This window comes from Amphiprion ocellaris, chromosome 13, assembly GCF_022539595.1.
Source record: "Amphiprion ocellaris isolate individual 3 ecotype Okinawa chromosome 13, ASM2253959v1, whole genome shotgun sequence".
NCBI classification, from domain to species: domain Eukaryota; kingdom Metazoa; phylum Chordata; class Actinopteri; family Pomacentridae; genus Amphiprion; species Amphiprion ocellaris.
In genome coordinates, this window is record NC_072778.1 from 4,425,333 (window position 1) to 4,445,318 (window position 19,986).

A 19,986-nucleotide genomic window follows, 5' to 3' on the forward strand; every position below is an offset into this window, starting at 1 on the left:
CCTGTGTATAAACCATAAGGTGTTAAATCTACCAGTGTGGGTACAATTATTAACACAATCTCTCTGTTAAATTCCCTCACCTAACAGAAAAACTCTTACAACAGCAAGTCCAGAAGGTTCAAGTTAAAGAAGAAGCTTTGTTTTAACTGCATCAACCAGATTTCTTTTTAATCTCATTTGCAAGTAAAAAAGTTTTTTTGTCACACTATACCATCTGTCACTTACAATGTCCATCACACTATGAAAGTAGCAGCTTGCTGAAGTTGCTGGAACCATCACAAACACTTAAATGCTCTCTAAGGCTCTTTGACTGCCAACACTTTCAAACCAGATTAAGTTTCCTATCCTCTTGCCGCTTTTCTCCCCAACAATTTCATGCCGTAAACCCGCCCTTTCGAAGGCGAAGTAAAGACAACAAGAACCTAATTGGAACAAAACTCCACTTTGACCTGTCGGCTCAGAAACCTTCCAAACCCTCAGCCGTGTGCTTACCCCTGTCACGGTAAAGAAAATAATCCTGAGGGCCTAGAAAAACACAGCTCACTCATAAGGGCAAATCGCAAACCAACAGAGTGGAGGTGGGAACCTTTGCTGTGACTAAAGCACCATGTCAAAGCTTGATTGACCAGCACAGAGGTGTGTAATTGCAGATTTGACATGTAAAAGGTTGTAGATTATGTTTCATTTATTGATCCTGGAGCCTGGAAGAAATTTTTGGTTCAGGGTTTATTTTAAAAGATTATAAGCAGGTGTCAAGTTGTCGTGGTAATATATGAAAGTGTGTTTTCCAATCCTGATTTTAAAAAAAAGTAGTAGATTTCCAAAGTCCCGACATTTTACACAAATACAGATGTGAAAAAAACTTGCTGAAATCAAGAATCCAGTGCAATGAAAGGACCTTGTTATATAACTTTTATTCAGCAGTGCAGGTTTTTGCTATCTCATTTGATCCCAATCACATGACATTCTGAGCTTTTAATTTAAAATGGCTAGATGAAAATATGAGAGTCCTGTTTCTTAATGTGCAAGTGCAAAATATTCTGCTCATTCCCACTAAATAAAAAAATGTAATCACGGCCACTCACTCATGCATTGATTTATTTCCTTTGTCAAAATTTTCCAGATGAGTGAACCACCTGCTTTCATGATTTAGTTTTACTCCAGAGCTTTGGAACGTAATTATTTTTATTTTTCCGGCCTCAGCTTTTGCTCTGTCGTGGTATCGACCAGCAGAAAAATCTGTCATGACCCGCTCCACAGTTTGTGTTGCCGATAAGCAGCATTTGATACCAGTTTGAACAGTGCCCATTGCCTCTGGTGCCAGTTTGCATAATAGTGCACTTGTCTTTGCCTGCTGGGAGAGAACACCAGTGTCCAGACAGCTATTGTTTGCAATTAGTGGATTCCCACCGAGGCCTTCAGAACCAGCCAGAATGTTGTTTTTGTTAATAAGAAACAATGTAAAGTTGGAGGCCTTCCCTGCTGTTCACCCACACACGGGCTATGATTTTAAGTATCCAAATGTAGACGTGCTTGGATGAGCAGTGCATTTTGGAAAGGAACCTCCATTTACTGAGCTCAAGATTCTGCTGTGTGTCGCCTCCATGGCTAGTAGAAGTTAAACGCCCCTGCTCAGAAAATTTATGAAAGTTTCACCTGTTCCTAGAAGATGTTTTTCAATTTTGAGGCCAAGATACTGCATAAATGGTTAGATTCACCATGATCACATAAGTTCTGGTTTTAGCCCTGTTCTAAAAAGGTTGTTTTGGTATCTGTGGCTTTCAGTGCAGCTGAGCTTCAGCAAGAAGACTCTCTCTGCATTTGTGATTTGTAACAGGGGAGAGAAATACAATTGACCACACGAACGTTAATGATTGTGTCCCTCAGCTTTACAGTTTCCACAGAACTCTGACATGTGGACACACAATTAAAACTAATGGTAACGATAGCCATGTTAACCACGCAACGTCCTAACATTAATGATTTCTGATAGTTGCTGAGAAATCGTCATAAATACTTAAAGTAATTGATTGGATTTTCTATTTTGAAAAGACTCTTGACTCTTGTGTTCTCCTTTGAAGGCACCAGCACATCATGTGGTGAGTTTTGCTCGTGGCTGAGACATTTTAGAGTTACAGAAACAGCTTGAGAAAGTAAACAAACCTGGTGGACTTTTTAAGCTGCTGTTCAAATTCTCAGCTGGATGACTTTTAGTTCCTCAGTTCCTACTTACCAAATGAACTTCTGACCGGCTTGTAAATGTGGGGAGTCTTAACAAATAGCAGTAATAAGCGTCTTCATACTGTGACATACAAAACACAATAAAAATCGATTTTCATCATGTTTAGTGCTTAAAGATTGCAATTAAAAGTTACAAACTAACAGCGTGAAAAAGTTTTCAGTCACATTCAGAGACTTTAGGACGTTATAAATTCTCAGAAGCATTGTTTTTTTTTTTTAAACTTGTGATTAGAATTACATAAATCAAAAGTAGTGTTGATGAACCTTGACGGTGTCAGTCAAGAAAAATGATGGAATTGCTGCCAACAATCTGTAAAGATCCGGTTCTGTGTCCATTAATAGCTGTTTCTTCTGTTTGAAAAAGCTCTCAGTCAGTCTGAGATCTGTGTCGGGTTAGTTACAGTCATGAATGACTTCAACATACAGCAGCTGTAAAGCTTGTTATCAGTTAGTTTTCTGAAATAATTTGACTTATTTGACATATGTGAAATACAATAATTGTTCCTGTGTCAGTGAAAATAATGTCAGCATGATGGAAACACCATTAGCTATCAGTTTCTCAGACCAAAACAAAGGCTGATTATACCTGAATGTAGCAGATGAGAGTATCAGTCTAGTCATCAGAATAAGCAGAGCACCAGACACCTAATGTTTCTGTTAAAGGAGTTAATGTGGGTAAGATAGCAATGATTCACTTCTCTGTTGTTTCTATGCATCATGTTTAAACCATTTCCTGTTTCTTTTTTCTGCAAAAAGCTATAAGTGCTGTGGTGATAAGAAAACTCGTTGTTGCACAATTTGCACACAACCACGCTTTTATCCAAGCTGACATCGGTACGTTTTTTTTAAAAGAAAACTTTCTGCCCAACAAGCTCAATTCGATCTTGTCTTCCATTGCTGTTCACTAAACCTTTTTGTGCGCTGACAGTGCATCCTATGTATCCTCTTTGCGGCTGGCAAACAGACTTTAGATGCATTAAGGCCACCTACTGGGCTGGAGTGTCCATTAGTGTCACCAGTGTGCCACAAATTAGGGAACTGAGAAAGGTGCGATTAAATGCATTGTTTTTTTTCTGTTATTAATTAATCAAAATAAAGATGTTAAAATCCCAGCCCGATTTAAAATAGAAAAACAATGGCATTGTTTTCACAGACTATAGCTGCGGTCACCAAAGCCTGAGGCGTTTTTGCATCTGCTGCAGCTGAGCATTGATTTGGGAACCAAATGGGACGAGGTGGAACGAGCAACACACTTCTCTTTTGACTCATGAAACTTCTGTGCAATCAGCTCACCTCAGCTGCCTCAACAGTTACGGCTGAGTCTCGGGGGTACGCTGACGGACATGATTATTCTGCCTCACACAGCGACGACTGTGAGGCACCTGGAAAAGCTGAAGCCTTTTTGGTGCGGACCGCCGAGGCTCCCGACTACCTGTCATCACGACTGAAAAAAGCCGTCCCCTCTTTAGTGTAATCAGTGGTACTTAAGTAGCTCATTTAGTGTAGCCACCTGATATGGCGCCCTGCTCTAAAGGCTACAGCCATGCTCCAGAAAGCTGTAAAGGCTGTGATGGAGAGCATGTTCTGAAGCTATGTAAGTGATTGAGGTAGGACTTTTTTTCTTTTTTTTTAACTTCTTGACACTATCGAAGAGGTTCTTTTTAAAGTTGTAACTTCATTTCCACCTGCCTCAAAACCAAAGTGTGAAAATAAATCCAAAAATGTGCAAAAAACATTTTAATCATATATACATTTGTCTTTATGAGAAGTGAAAGAAACCATGTGTTCAGTGACAGGTTGGAGCTTTAAAGCCTCTCGTCTGGTGGAGGTATTTTCCCAGTCGCCCCTCATCTGTCTCCGAGCACCTAATTGAGGCTGCCGCTTGCTGATTGCCCACCAGAAATTCAGCTTAGCTTCAGGTCAGAGTTCATGTGTATCTGATGTCAACAGAATTACAACGTTTAGTTCTGCCTCGGCCCTTCCAGGTCTGAAAATCTCTCTGTGTTTCTTTCGTGTGCTCAGAGAAATATCAGCAGAGGTTAACAGCACACGGCATTGTGCAGAAAGGCTGCTCTTTATACATCTGGAGAATCAATTTGGACACACAGTGTGGGCAAAATGAAGGCAGCGGGAATGAAAAGAACGAGAGAAAATACAAGTTGTCACAAATGCTTCTATCATCAGACAGCACCTGTTTTTTTTCATCCATAGATTATAAGCACCGATCACTCGTTTTTCACTTGGAAGATCTTTTTGTGATGTTTTTAAACTGTTTTTTAGAGACTTTCTGCCAACCATGAATAGTGTGTCATACTGGACTATATATATATTGATTTGACAGTTCACCTTTTAAGATTAATGTAATCATGGAAGCCCAGTGATTTGGTGGCGAGTACATCAAAACACATCTTGGACCAAGGACCCTGTGGTTGCTCCTTCTAGCCAAGGTTCTATATATGTCTTGTCTTGGCTGTATGAGCTCATAATTCATATTAATGTTTTTGGCACGAAAAAAAGGACCCAGTGCTGAAGAATCTTTGCATCATAAAGTCTTTTATATTTTTGTTGTGGGAGATAAATGCACATATCATTCGCCCCCGCACCCCCCCTGAAAACTACAAATATGGTATTTCCATTCACATGATTACTGGCTGCACATGCTACAGCTACAAACACTATGATGTGATGGAACTTCATGTATTTTGATTTATCCGTAAACAGATAACGATTGTCACATTTCGGCATTTCTGTGACTTGACTTCAACATGTAGTTTAGGGGGCGTCACATGGAAATGCTGAAATTTTATGCCAAATTCTCAGTCAAATTTATCTCCGTTTTCACCTAGACATGTTTTGGACTTACAAAACACCAAATCCAGGCAGTGCAGAGGGTTAGATGAGGAAAGGTGTGGCTGGAAGATTGCAGGCTGAAAAGTTATGGTGGGCAGTGTAAAAAAAAAAAAAAAAAATCATTACTCTTCTGTTGACAGGGCCTGAAAATATGACATCAAAGCTCAATAGAGGACTAAGAAACCTGAACAAATCTGAGACAAAATTGCTTACGGCGGACGGCTGAGCTTAGCTGTTCCTAAAGTATTAGGAGGCAGCTTTAGAATGGAAGTCGACGGGCCAACTAATGTCGGTTCTGTGAAAGCTTTAGACAGAAAGCGTTGCTCCGGCTTCAGATTCATTAAGTCCGAAATGTGTCCAGACTCTCGCATGAAAGAGGAGGTTAGTGTGCTGTTACACTCACAGTGGTGTTAAAAAGTTGTTACTTCGATTACGTGCATATCACTGCCTCACTTAGGTGAAAGGTCAGGCTCCAAGATGAAAGAAGATTAGCGTGGTGTTACTTGTTTTTTTCACTTTTTTTTGGTAATGATGTGTCTTTTGAGAAGCTGTCAGGGTTCCCTTTTGATCTGATTAGCTTGTTGGCACCGCTGATCAAAGAACAAGCCTTATTTGCACACTATCACTTTGCCTTTGAACCTCAGATCCTGAGAGTAAAATAATTTGGCAGATGGGGACGAGGCATGGCTCCTGAATCCAACACGGAGACTTATGTTGGCGTGTTACAGATAATGTGTACAGGACATTAAAGCCATAAAGAAGTGGCCCTCAAATGTGCAATTCTCTGTAGATGTGCAGAACAAAGGCATTCGATTTTATATTTTTAACATTTTTGCTGGGGTTGAAAGCTGTCCTCTCTCCTTCTGTGTGAAGTCAGTGGTGATGAGTGTGTTTCTGTAGGCTGACCCCCACTTCCTCCCTGTCAAGCCTTCAAGTGCGAGACACCGCAAACCTCAGGAGGATTACTGTAATGCATTACCAATGTCAAACAAGTCCCAGATTAAACAAGTCATTTTCGGCAAGCTCTTAAACTACACAGCTCACTGAGAGGGCTTAGATTCACAACTTGTGTCGGCTACTTTTCCCCACCTTAAGACATTTTATTGAAGCCACGCCAAGGTTATAGGTATAGGAGTGAAAAAGCAAACGCCTGCACTTTTATGCTATAAAATATATCATATTCCCCTTGGCGGATCATGAATAAGCACCTTACATATGGCTTTGTTACATTTTACCGGCTCAGGCCAGAAGAAAAATGACCTTTTTGAATTTTTCGTCATGTTAGCCAAAAAGATGTCTGTGACTCTTTGATAGAGGTCTCTAATCTAAGACGTCCCTGGAAAATGAACTGCTCATTGCACATCACTCTGGACAACAGCTCTGTCAATTGCCAGAGTTTGGTAGTGGTAATGTTTGAATATTCATTGTCAAAGGTGTTCAGTTTTATGCCACTCTGCACGTGACTCAATTTAAAGGCCTTATCACTTTGAAGATATATGAAAAAAATATACAAGCCAATAAATGTAACTTAATACGCTGACATCAAAATGTGGCTTATTGACTTTTCTGAGGAATTAAATGTCAGCCATGCACCAAGTACGGTTTATTATTTTGTGTCAGTTTGTGGATAATTATGTAGCTATGCACCAATCAAGCACAACATTAAAATCACTGACAGGTAAAGTGAATAACATTGATCATATTGTTACTATGTGGTGTTCTGCTGGAAAACCTTGGATTTTGGCATCCGTGTTGATGAGATTTAGACACCCAAGTAAATGTTGTTTCAGAACAAGCACGCTCCTTCATGCAAATGGCAATCCCAGATGTCACTGGCCTACCCCTACTACATGGTACAAACATCAATCAGGAGCATCTTGAGGAACATGACAGTCACCCAAGATATTGATTTAACCTCCAAACTTCCTAGACCCCATTCTGAACAAGCATCAACAGGATGCAGTGGAACAAGTTTGATTCCCAGAGACCCTACTGTACAACCCAGAGCACCCAAAGGATCCACTGCCAACATCTTGGTCCAGACCCCATAGGACATCCTGAGAGGTCCTCTGATCAAGGTCCAATGGTTCAGAGCATTTTTGCCAACATTAGAGGGTCCAGCATATTAGGCAGGTGGTCATAATGTTGTGCCAAATCGGTGTAAAACCTGGATCTTGACTTTGACCTTGTCATTCCTCAATAGGCTCAAGCACAAAGTGTAGTGATGTTGGGAGCCAACAGGTGGATGTGTGGTAGATCTTTTAGGTGTGGCAGTGGGCTGTTACAGTGTTCAGGTCATTTGTCTTGTGTCTTCTTCAGAAGTTACTCCAGACCAGCAGTCCCTAACCAATGGGCCGGGGAATCGATACTGAACCTCACAGAAAGAATAAAACCTTTTTTTGTGTTTTATTTTGAAAAATGACTAGATCATCTTCCCGTTACTTCCATCTGTTCTTGTTTCCCACACTTGACTCTGTTCAGTCTTCATGCCCAGCTGTTGAATTAACCCGTCAATCAAACCCCTGCCACCATTAATAAAAAACAAACGTCTCTGGAGAGCTTCTTTGAAAAGAGGGAGAAGCTAAGACAGAAAAAAAAATACATAAATGTTTAGCAATAAACAATTATTTTGTTCAGTGAGAACAATTTTTTTCAATTTAAAAAATTATTATTATTTGTTGTGTGCCCGGTAACCGGTCCGTACAAAATTGCCTTGCCTGAAACCGGTTCCTGATGCAAAAAAAGGTTGGAGACCGCAGCTCCAGACTTTAGACTGTATCAAGACTATTTCTACATCTTGTTGTTTTGGTCCAGCGTTTTATGAAAAATCTGCCTGATTGTCCCAAGCCAAATGGTGTGGATAGGAGATTAAATTGCAAAACCTTTTATTAGTTGAGTTTCGGAAGGAGGCTCTTTTCCCTTCAACAGCAGTGTCTGTTGAGTTCATACTATTGGAGCCACTTCCCCTCTCCATTTATTACCAATCAACCACAAATGTGAAATGCATTACTCCCTGTCAAAACAAACCGACTTTTTATGTAGGTGGAAGCAATCAGAGAGAGCGAAAAAACAGACATTTGCTTAAACAAACGAGGTTCACATTTCAGGAGGTATTACCTCGAAGCTAATGCACATTAGCTGTGATGTTAGTGTTGCTAATTTCAAGTAGAGTTTTACTGCTTGGGTGGTTGGTCTGATGAAGCACCTGGGTGTTTTCACTGTAGGGTAGTTTACTTAAACATAAACCTATGAACTTGTCTTGTCACTGTGGGCATGAATACATGTCAAAGAACTAACTAGATTAGTAGATATAGTGGTAAAAGGATTCGTGAGACAGTAAATCAGACTTCACACCTGAGACAAATTGATGAGCAACAAAAGGGTTATTACACATAAATCCACTGTTCACTGGACAGAAACTGAACTGCTAAGGACTCTGCTAATACCTGAACTTAATTAAGCCAGGGCAAGCAGTGAGTGAGATTGGATTATGTTTTGCTGATGCAGCACCACCTCACACGGCATACTGATCACAGCAAGATTGATTTTTACATAAAAGTCTCGCCTTAGTGCGGCTAACCTAAGCTTCTTCCCTTTTTCACTCTTTTCAGGTTGTAGTTTTACCCTGCAGGTCTGAACTGACGAGTTGTCCTGTCTTGTTTTTTTGGTGTTTCCATAGCGACAGCATGCCAAAGCGGATGGCTCTGATCTGCTTCCTGTCTCTGGTCATGCTGATGAGCATCCTGGGAAACCTGCTGGTCATGGTGGCTGTCTGCAAGGACAGACAACTCAGGTGGGATTAAGAGATTCATTTTTCCTCTTTTCCGATACACACATGCCTTAAATGTTACTGAATGTTATTTTATTTATTTATTTATTAACTTTTAACTAGGAGAAATCCCATTGAGATTAAGAACCTCTTTTCAAAGGGAGTCATGGCCAAGATAGACAGCAGCAAATACAACACACAGCTGCAGAATTACACAGTTAAAACATTAGCAAAAAAAAAAGATTAAATTGAAAAGCAAATTATGAAAAACAAGTGCATGTTGTGGAGTCGGCCTCAAAACCTCACAGTTTGGATTTAAAAGCGCTCAATGAGATTAACTCAATTTCCAGTTGTCTTCCTAAATTAATTGCTTGTTAATAACAATGATTATAACCAGCATCTGGCATTTACAAAAAGCCCCAAGACTTTTGGGTTAACATATAGACTGATGAGTCAGAGGTGGAACTTTGTGGAAGACATGGGTCTGTTCCATCTGGTGTAAAGCTAATACTGCATTCCACAAGAAGAACATGATACCAGCAGTGAAACACGGTGGAGGTAGTGTGATGGTTGGAGGACCTGGACGACTTGTCATCACTGATGGAGCCATGAATTCTGCTCTCTATCAGAAAATCCTCCTGGAGAACATCCACCATCAGTTCATGACCTGAAGCTCAACATTAATGTGTTCTGCAGCAAGACAAATACCCAAAGAAAACAAGCAAGTCCACCTTTGAGTGGCTCAAAAAGAACTAAATGAAGGTTCTGGAGTGGCCGAGTCAAAGCTGAATCCAACTGAGATGTTGTGACAAAACCTTAAAAGGACAGTTCATGATCTAAAACCATCTAATGTGACCAAATTCAAACTATTCTGCAGAGAAGAGAGGACCAGAATTCCTCCATGATGATGGAAAAGACTGATCACAAACAGGAACAAACATTTAACTGTAGCTGTTGCTGCCAAGAGACCAACCAGTTATTAGGTTTAGGCGAGCAATTACTTATAGCTTTTCAATACATGTTTAATATTCTTAAATAATCTTTATCTCTACCTAATATTCAATAAATCTAAATATTAGTTTTATGATCTGGAACATTTAAGTGTGAGAAATGTGCAAAGATAGAAGAATTACTTATTCACTGCACTGTAAATAATGTACATATTAAAAATCTGTATCCCACAGTTGTTTTTTTATGTTTCTATGTATTTTTTCATGTAGCAGTGCTTGAGTGAAGTAACACGTAAACCCCTTCTTCATGCCTTTCAATCCTCCCTCAACAGTGATCACAAACCACAGCAGATCTCACATGTGACAGTAAAGTAAAAGATATATTTTACGCAACACAGAAAAATGACTTCACAAAGAGAATGGGATCTCTCTGCTGGGCTTGAGGCCAGATGAGAAGGTTAGATGGTGCATGTAAAGCGGTGATGACACGGACGGAGCTGGCAGGTCATCCAGAGGATGGTTGCTCATGTGGGAGCCGCCGTCAGTGTAGTGATTCATTTTTCATCTCCCCCTCTCTCCTCCCCGTCCTCTCCACCTTGTCGTTCCCTTCTTCCCTCGTGTCATCTCTCTCTTTTACCGTCTCTCTGGTAGTCGGCCTCTTTCTCACTTTGTCTTCTCCTATCTCGTGACACCTGAGAGCTCGGGGTGCCCTTTTGTCCCCAGGATGTTGACATGAGGTGTGCCGGGGAAGGAAGACGTCAATGCAGGCAGACGTGGGTCAATTCTGACTCTGTGAGTGAAAAGTAAAAGTGTGCGCCTGCCGTCTTGTGTTTAAGAACGCTGACGAGTGGCAAAGTCACCGCTGTGATGTCTTACCTCCCCGAGGAGAGAACGATGACACACCGTATTTGTTCCTCCCTGCCTCGTTGTCCTACTGTCCGCAGGGAAATACGCACAGACTCACATTCACAAGCTGTCAGACGCAAAAACACAGACACACATCTGCTCGGTCGGGGTATCCCCTGGGTGTGTGTTTGTGATGAGGAAATAAAGGTGAACACATCATTAACTGCAGAAAAAACTGTTCCATGTAGACAAACCAGCAAGCGTCATGTTATTTACCAGCTTCTATTTACTCAGTCAGTAAATCCATTCACCAGTCGGTCATCATGAGCAGTTCATTCAGTTTTCAAACGGTCAGTAGTTTAAAACATACTTTACTAATCTAATTATTCAATAATTTTTAAAATAAATGTTTCAATAGCAGCATAATCAGGAGAATGGGTTTGTTTATCACTGTGAAGATTAGCTTTAATTCAGTTTAATTTTATTTATACACCAATCAAACATAACGTTCTGACCACTAGCAGGTGTCATGAATAACACTTATTTTCTCTTCATCATGGCACTGGTTGGATTTTAGGCAGCAAATGAACATTCTGTCCTCAAAGTTGATGTGTTATAAGCAGGGAAAATGGTCAAGGGTAAAGATTTGAGAGAGATGACAAGGGCCAAATTGTGCTGTCTAGACGACTGGGTCAGAGCATCTCCAGAAGTGCAGCTCTTGTGGGCTGTTCCTGGTCTGCAGTGGTCAGCATCTATCAAAGTGGTCCAAGGAAGGAACAGTGGAGAACTGGGGACAGGGTCATGAGTGGCCAAGGATCATTGATGCATGTGAGGAGGAAGGCTGGTCCATGTGGTCCAATCCAACAGACGAGTTACTGTTGCTCAAAGAAGTTAAAGCTGGTTCTGATAGAAAGGTGTCAGAATACACAGAGCATCAGGTTGTTGTGTACAGAGCTGCATAGCTGCAGACCAGTCAGGGTGTCCATGATGAACCCTGTGCGCCGCTGAAAGCACCAACAATGTGAGCACAAGAACTGGATGATGGAGCAATGGAAGAAGGTGGCCTGGTCTGATGAATCACGTTTTCTTTTACTCTGCTATTGGTTAGCTAAGTCTCAACTCCTTGAAATTTTCTGACACACCCCGACATACACCACAGACATGGCTGGGTGTTCGAGGGTCCGTTCAGCGCTGCTTGCGGCTTTAATTATTTTCTGTAATTAGACAAAACAGTGACATATGTAAAATGATAGTGAATAGTTTAAAAATTACAGTTAAAGATGATTTTTTTACAGGGTAGTTTTCAAGCTTTGGTCATTTCTTGAAAGTTTACCTGTTTTTATCTCAATAATTACCTTTTGAATGAGTCTTTATGTGCAGCGTGGCATCGATGGACACCTCATGCTTTTAAATATAAGCTTTCAATGCCATGACAAGGCATATCTCAGTTGCAGAAAAGCTAAAGTCACTTACAAGCAGTCAGATAGAAAACATGGTCAGCCAGTGAAGTCTATCCTGTTTGCGAGAACAGAAAGCTTCTTGACAACTTAGTCATTTCACACACACTCCTAACACACACATAGACACACACAGTCTTCCATTGGGAGTTAACACCAGCTGGAGGTGATTCAGAGAGTGTTAAACTACTCATCAATAACCTCCACACAAACATGGCTATTGTTACCAACCACCGCTTGTTTCTCTCAACGTGTCATGTCAAGTGTGTGAAGAAGAAACACACACACACACACACACACACACACACACACACACACACACACACACACACACACACACACACACACACACACACACACAGATCCACGCTGCCACACAGTCTGCATGCTGTTTATCCTGAACGCTGAACAGCTCTATAAGCAGCCACTCCGTTCTAAATGCTGATTCTTCTAATAATCTTCAATATTTTGCCTGCAATAGATATTTTATTTGGATAACTGCTAAAGAATGCTGATTTTTTTTTTTTATTGTAATAACAGGAACCTTTGTCTGGAATAAAGGTACTTGAGAAGCTGAAGAGCATAGCAAATGGAAGAGCTGAATGGAGATAAGGGGAAATAAAAATACAGCAGGAAAATGATTTTGAAATGCATGATTAAAAAATGTATTGTTGGTGTAATTTGTGAATTTACAATTCTTCAGTTTCATTCAGCGCACTTTTTCCCAAAGCGACGTACATCTGAGAGTAGATATAACACAAGCAAGGATCTTGTCAGGAGGAAAACAACCTGAATAAGTGCCATAAAACACTTCAGTCACTAAAATTTTGAATTAGAGTAATAATATTGAAATATTACACATAATGTTAAGTTAATTCACAATATATTTTAACGGAATTTACTCACTGACTGTTGTATCTGTTTTCTTTTAAATCTCTTTTTGTTTAGAATGATTTATACATGGATTTATGTGTTTGTACATCCATGTAATAATTACTGTTTTTATTGTCCTATTGGATGTCAGCTTATGAAATAATTTGAAAGCGGTGTCATGACACTTGTCCTCAAAATTTAGTTTGCACCATGACTTTCTTTTTTTTCCCATCTGGATTCAGCTATGTGTGTAATAATATAGATGTAATGCTAATTTTAAAAGAAAATCTGAATGAAAATTGGCATTTTGGTTTTTGTTGTTAGTTCCCATTGGTCATTTACATTTACATGCAAATGCAACAAATAAAACAAACCATCCAAATGTATAAATAGTTTTCTCTGTTGTTTCAGCTATAATCACAGACAATATTTCATAAAGTAAAAGGGCAAATCCCTGATGTATTACTTCTTCTTTTTCTTGCTGCACTTTCTGTTTAAATCAATTGTTTCCCTTCCTTATATATTACACACTAGACACCTCATGCATCTGTAAATTATTCCCACCCCACACGGAGTAACACCATCCCTACCATTAAAGTTTATTTATTCATAGCACCGTAAGTTAAACACAATATGTCATCCGAACTAAACACGACGCCTCCCCCTCTGGGCTTGTTAATGGTTTCTAAACTGCTTTGAATTTCAGCCAGCATGACTTTGCGAGTGTGTAAGTGTACAGTGCCTGTGTGTAATGTGTAAACGTGACTCCGTGTGCACTTTCACACGCGTGTCCAACAGGATTTACGTGTACGCTGTGGGCTGCGGCGGACGGCTGCTTGGTTCCAGCGCTAACAGGCTGTTTTAGAGGGCTGTTTGGGTTAGAGACGGGCAGATGGAAAAAACTCAGAGCCGTGAGGGCTTACAGAGGCTATTTATAGACCACAGACCATCCACAGTGCAGAGAGAGTGCAGAACAGGCGGGTGACTGACCGACTTTCTTTACGGGTTTGCTTCATGTCTGGTGTGGTTGAATTCAAACTACATATTTCTATACTACAGCACCTAACTGACAGGATTTCTTTCTAATTTGACAGGTTGACTGACGGATGAGTGAACCGCTCTGCTGGCCGAGTGCCTTGTTGTCCATCAGACTGACACATCTGACGTTACTATCAGCCTGTATTTATACCAGGCTACAGATCCAGTGCCGCCAATAGCCAATTACTCACATTGATTTATGATACTGGTTACAAATACGGCCTCCTTGTTAATCCCCAGACGTTACCGCTGGCTGACAGAGTGGCATCCTGTCACTTTGTGTCAGCAGTTCTGGGTTTCGTCAAGCACAAAGCTGGACAGGAAACGTCTCAGTGTGTGTGTTTGTGTGTGTGTGTGCCAATACAGTCGAGACAGAGTGAGATTGTGTATTTCTGTGTGCAGGTGACTGATAGACTACATGTCCAAGCAGCAGAATACATCAGATCTGACGTTGTTTGGAGGTTGTAGTAACTTCACACTGACAAAAACAACATGAGGTGCAGCTTAAAATGTCAGCCGTACAGAGTGTATGATTTTTATAAGTGCTATTGATTTGTGTTATGCAGTTCAGAAAATGAAGAGAAGATAATGGCAGCAGAATGAAATGAAAAATGTAGTATTGTAGACTTTTCTGTAGACTTTGCTGCTTTATCTGTTACTGTTGTCTGTCCCCTTCACTACAGGAAACAACTGTACACTACCATTCAAAAGTGTGGGATCACTTAGAAATGTTCTTACTTTTGACAGAAAAGCATTTGTTTTCAATGAAGATAACATTAAATCAATCAGAAATTACAGTCTAGACATTGTTAATGTGGTAAATGACTATTGTAGCTGGAAACAGCTGATTTTTAATGGAATATCTCCATAGAGGTACAGAGGAACATTTCCAGCAACCATCACTCCTGTGTTCTAATGCTACATTGTGTTAGCTAATGGTGTTGAAAGGCTAATTGATGGTTAGAAAACCCTTGTACAGTTATGTTAGCACATGAATAAAAGTGTGAGTTTTCATGGAAAACGTGAAATTGTCCAATTGACCCCAAACTTTTGAACAGTAGTGTACATGCTGAAAATGTAAAATTTAGCTGGAGATTTAAACCATGCAGTTGGGCGGGACGATGCCATATGGGGGAATGAACAGCCTTGGTGGAGAACTGCGCTCTCCGAATGTTTTTCTAGTTTTTGGTATTTGACAGGAAGACAGATAGTAGCCAGACCCTAATTTCACCCTGAAATAACCAGTTTAGATGAGCAAGTGTACGTGTCATGTGGACCTCCTGGGTCATGATGATGCCTACTCAATGCATTAGCACCTGAAAGAAATGTGTACTGTGGAATAAATTCAGCAAAAGTTTGTATTTGAAGCACATACTGTGAAAAGTTGCAAGATCACCTCTCTAACATCTCACTCAGAATAAATCATTATCACGAGCCCTGCTGCAAAAATCAATGCAGTAGGTGAAAGTAAAATATGTCCTGGGATCCATTTTATTGTTAGGTTTGTCTTTTTTTTATCTCTGCAATACTTTGTAGGAATAGCTCGACCCTGGTCTGTGACAGCTGTATTGCTGAGATAAAGAAAATCCTCCTTTTATCATTGAGAAATAGATAAAGACTCTGCAGACTGTTAGTCACAGCAATCAAGGTGGATTCAGGTCCTGAGTCTTATTTTATATCCTCATGTTTTACCTATTTGCAGAATGAATCCCCCTTAATCTTCTTCCTGTCTTGTGGTTTCACCTTCTGTAAAGTTTGTGTGTGTTTTAGAAGTGTTGTGACTTTTCTGTGCTTTCATTCTTGTCTCTTGCTTCTATGTCATTGTAGTTATTGCCCTGCTCCCCTGGAATCTATCAAATTTTCTATAACAAAACCAATATTTGATTCTGTCTCTTTTCTCGGCTGCTGAATTTAGAAGCTGACCTCTAGCTTTTCCCTTTCTATGTCTCTTTTCCTTTGATTTCAAAGTGAATTGTAATGTCTTGATGATAATGCCAAGGCTTTCCTTCATGGGCACTTTAAAGTTTTAAAGAATATGATATATGTGCTTCCAAAACCACAAGCATTGATATGCTGCTGTTGCTGCAACAGCCTGGACTCATCCAAGAAGACTTTTTGCAGGATTGTGAAACCTGGCTGAAGGGATTAGCTTCCACTTGGTCACAGGAGCAGCAGTGCAGTCTGACACGGATGCTGGGTGATAAGGTCGAGTTTTCTTAGTATTCTGGTCTATCCCGGTTCACGGTGAAAGAGGAAAGGACTTTCCCTAAACTGCTGCTGCAAAGTAATAATGAAGTATTTGGAAATGCATGCCAGTTATTTATTTCACATTGTTATGTTGCTTCTCATTACTGCATTTCCCAAATGACTACAGTGTTTATTCATAAACCAAGCCTTTATTTATCCTCACGTCTGAAGTTTTAATTGGAACGTGTCCATTTGGCTTTCCTTTACAATACACGACGATTCATGCAAAACAATTTAGTTGAGAATACAACTGCCACTCTGTGTGTTTTGTTTTCATGATTACAAGGACAACTTCCTGAGTTGTTTAGTTGTGTTTTTCTATAATTGCTTTTCCACAGCTCTCCTGATCAGCAGCCCTTAAATTCTGACAAATAAAGAAACACAGTTTTTTGTTTTCACCAAAACTGTTATTGGCTGTTGTCCCTCTACAAAACAATTGATTTTTCATAAAGCTGCCAATCTCTCACTGAGAAACAAAGATCCCAAAGGAATTAAACTCTAAAATATAAAACTAAACCTTTTAAGTCCTCAAGTCATAACTGTCAAAAGAGCACCGGTATATATCTTCATCTTATCCATTGATTGAAAGAAGTGGTACTACACAAGAATAATTACTGATCCAAAATGTTGAATTGTTTCCTCTCTTTTCTTTCTCACTCCATCAGGAAAATCAAGACCAACTACTTCATCGTGTCTCTAGCGTTTGCCGACTTGCTGGTGTCGGTGTTGGTGATGCCGTTTGGTGCCATCGAGCTGGTCCACCAGCACTGGATCTACGGTGAGACCTTCTGTCTGGTCCGGACGTCGCTGGACGTTCTGCTGACCACTGCGTCTATACTGCACCTGTGCTGCATCGCCCTGGACAGGTGAGACGTTCTGGTCTGGCTCTGGCTTTGATTTTGCATAATATATCCCTAAACCTGTACAGATTTGGTATTTTTTACGCATTCCTCTAGGTATTGTGCTCAGCTTTGTGTTTTTGTCGTGCATGTAAAATGGTTGATACCGTGTGAGTTCAGCTGCATCTCGTCTGAAATCCTCTCTGCTGCGCTGCAGAATGGTGAAAGGAGGGTTGCAGGGGCTTTGTTGATATAGTAGGTCTCCATTCTTGTCTGTACAAACTAAGTTTAAGGACACAAGCATGTTTCTTACCACTACCTGAATTTAGTCTGAGGCCAAAACATTAGTCAGTGAATCCATCGTAAAGCTCAAGTCGGGGCACAGTGCAATTTTATATTATCTGATTTAAGCAATGACCTTCGTTTCGACAGCTTTAATATTCCCTCCAGTGAGCGGACTTTCAGACTGATAGCGTGGATTGTGTGAGGTTGCAGACTGGATAAATTGTTTTCACTGCGTCTCCCAGACTGATGAAATTTATTTCAACGTAGAGGAGAAAAACATTTTGGCATTTCCTTCACCTTTATGGCACCGGGAAACAATTTCAACTGCAAGAAAGCACTGTAATAAAAGTTATTTATTCAGGCTTGTGTACACATATGAGCACATACCGTATATAGCTTTATGACCTTATACAACGGCCACTGAGAATCTTCGCTTTTCATTGAATAGATGGTGTCCATTACTTTTTCTTTTTTTTTAAAGGCAGTAAACTTCACAACTCTACTGCATATCTGCGTTTTCTGTTCTAAAATATTTCCCAGCTTTCGAGAGAGAGAGAGAGAGAGAGAAACTCTTGTTGCAGGAATATAAATCACATTGTCTTCGTAATAGAAAATGGTTGTGAGTCAGTTGGTGGAGTCGCTTATCCACTGATTGCAGTGTTATTGGTTTGATCCCCAGCAGTTTATCTGCCAAAAGTCTGAACCTTAAGTTGTTCTCAGTGGAAGATCTGCCACCTCTGGTGACCATGTAACCATTTATTCTAAACCACTATCAGCTGTTTGGTGTTTGGAAACTAATGCCAACATTTTTGGACTTGTAGGAAGAACATAAAAAAACCCTGATAAAACTGAAGAGATGTGGTGTGAGTTGAGTATGCTCTGGAAAATATGAAACCTTGTCAAACTGTGAGTGCTACCACTCGTGTGTCTAATAAACACACACCATGGTTGGTATTCATGCCCAACTTGTGATGAAAACTTGCCAACTTTCATCTTAAAATTTGCCCAAATGTTAAGCTGAAATGTCCCTGAATCCAAACTGTCTGCGCCCAAGACTTATTACACCAACAAATGATTATTTTTAAATACTGTTAATCTATATCAATTACATTCTCAATTACTGGCTTAGTTTTTTGGTCTCTATTACGTCAATGATCCATAAAAAATTGTAAAATTGGTGCTTCACTAGTCCCAAGACGGCATCATAAAAACATACTCCAATTATAGAGAAGACATCAGAAAATAATAAAACATAAGAAGCTGAGATCAGACAATTTTGACTTTATTTTCTTCAACACATACTCGAGACTGATTAATGGATTACTGGAAAAGTTGGTGGTTGATTTAATAGCTGACGACTGATTGATTGATCTTTGCCCGTCTAGTCATAAGCATCACAGTTGGTCCACTTTGGTTCCGTCATGCTGGGATACGGCCCTCAACCCAATAAACCAGTCGTCTCATCAAAGATTTTAAACTGTTTTTTGATGATCAGATTTATTCAGATTTTTCATTTAGATATAAGCTTTGTCTTGTTACCCTGACTCTGTTACCAGGATGGCTGCTAAGACTTGCCTATAAGGACTTTGCTATAACGAACAACAACGCAAACTTACCTACAAGCTGGAGAACTATTTCCATTCACTTATTGTAACTCAACCAGTAGTTGTGTTTGGTTCATGAACTCCAGAGGCAGGCTTCACTACAACGGGTAGAAATAGTGTAGCTATAAAATTTTGTCAATGAAGATAGTTTGCAAATGTAAAAATGTGCTTCATCGCTCAAGAACAAGGTTTAAGACTCTTTTACAGCTCACTCACTATGGTGCTTTCTGGTCGTAGTCTTGGTACTGCAGTGTTGTTGGGCATTGGCAAACATTTTTAGCATTATGTTTCTCTCACTGAAATGCATAATGCATGAAGGAAGTGTGCTGTGGTTGTAAAGATTTTGCTCACAAATGCCAAACCAAACTTTTGCCTTCCCTTGAGAACCTACCAGGCCAGTCAGTTAGTGAATAAACTGCCGCTTCTTTGGAAAGTTTCTGTAACTATTTCCTCTGTTTCTCACATAATACTATTGCTGTCGGCTGTGTGATGTAGATGGTAGCCAGTGATGCGAAAAACACGCCAGATATTATAATTCTTACCCGGCAGACTCCAGGATTTAATATTACCTCGACTCGGAGAAGGTGTAAGCAAAAGTCCCCATGTTATCGCTGTTTTAAACTTACAAGGATTAGATGTTCTTGTGAAATTTAAAAAGCAGATTTCGGAGGAAGTAAACAAAAATATCGAACAGAAAAGTATGAAAAGTTTCTGCAAGTCAGAAACTCAGAACTGGTTGAATATGATTTTCCGAACTTTACTGTAACAAGTGTTGCATAAGACTGCAGGATGCCGGCTCCAGTCTGGCTGGGTGCTGTGAGAATGTCGTACTGTTCCATCATTTAGTAATGATGTGTCCACATAACAATAGAGAGCACCCTTTAGGAACTCAGAAAAGGCCCCTGTGACCTCCCACTGAAGCATGGCAAAGAAAATACCTAATGACCATGACCATTATCTATTCCACAGGCTGCATCTCACTTCCGT

General features: G+C 40.1%; 1 protein-coding gene across 3 annotated transcripts in view; it reads left to right on the top strand.

Annotated features, from left to right (window-relative positions):
- The window catches only part of htr4 (5-hydroxytryptamine receptor 4), a 195,062-nt gene that overhangs the window by 88,928 nt on the left and 86,148 nt on the right, over positions 1-19,986 (top strand). For all 3 annotated transcript variants that reach the window (XM_023287710.3, XM_023287694.3, XM_023287702.3), the window contains exons 3-4: positions 8,771-8,884; positions 16,937-17,137. In XM_023287710.3, the coding sequence (XP_023143478.1) occupies positions 8,771-8,884; positions 16,937-17,137 (315 nt within the window). The remainder of the gene's footprint in view (positions 1-8,770; positions 8,885-16,936; positions 17,138-19,986) is intronic.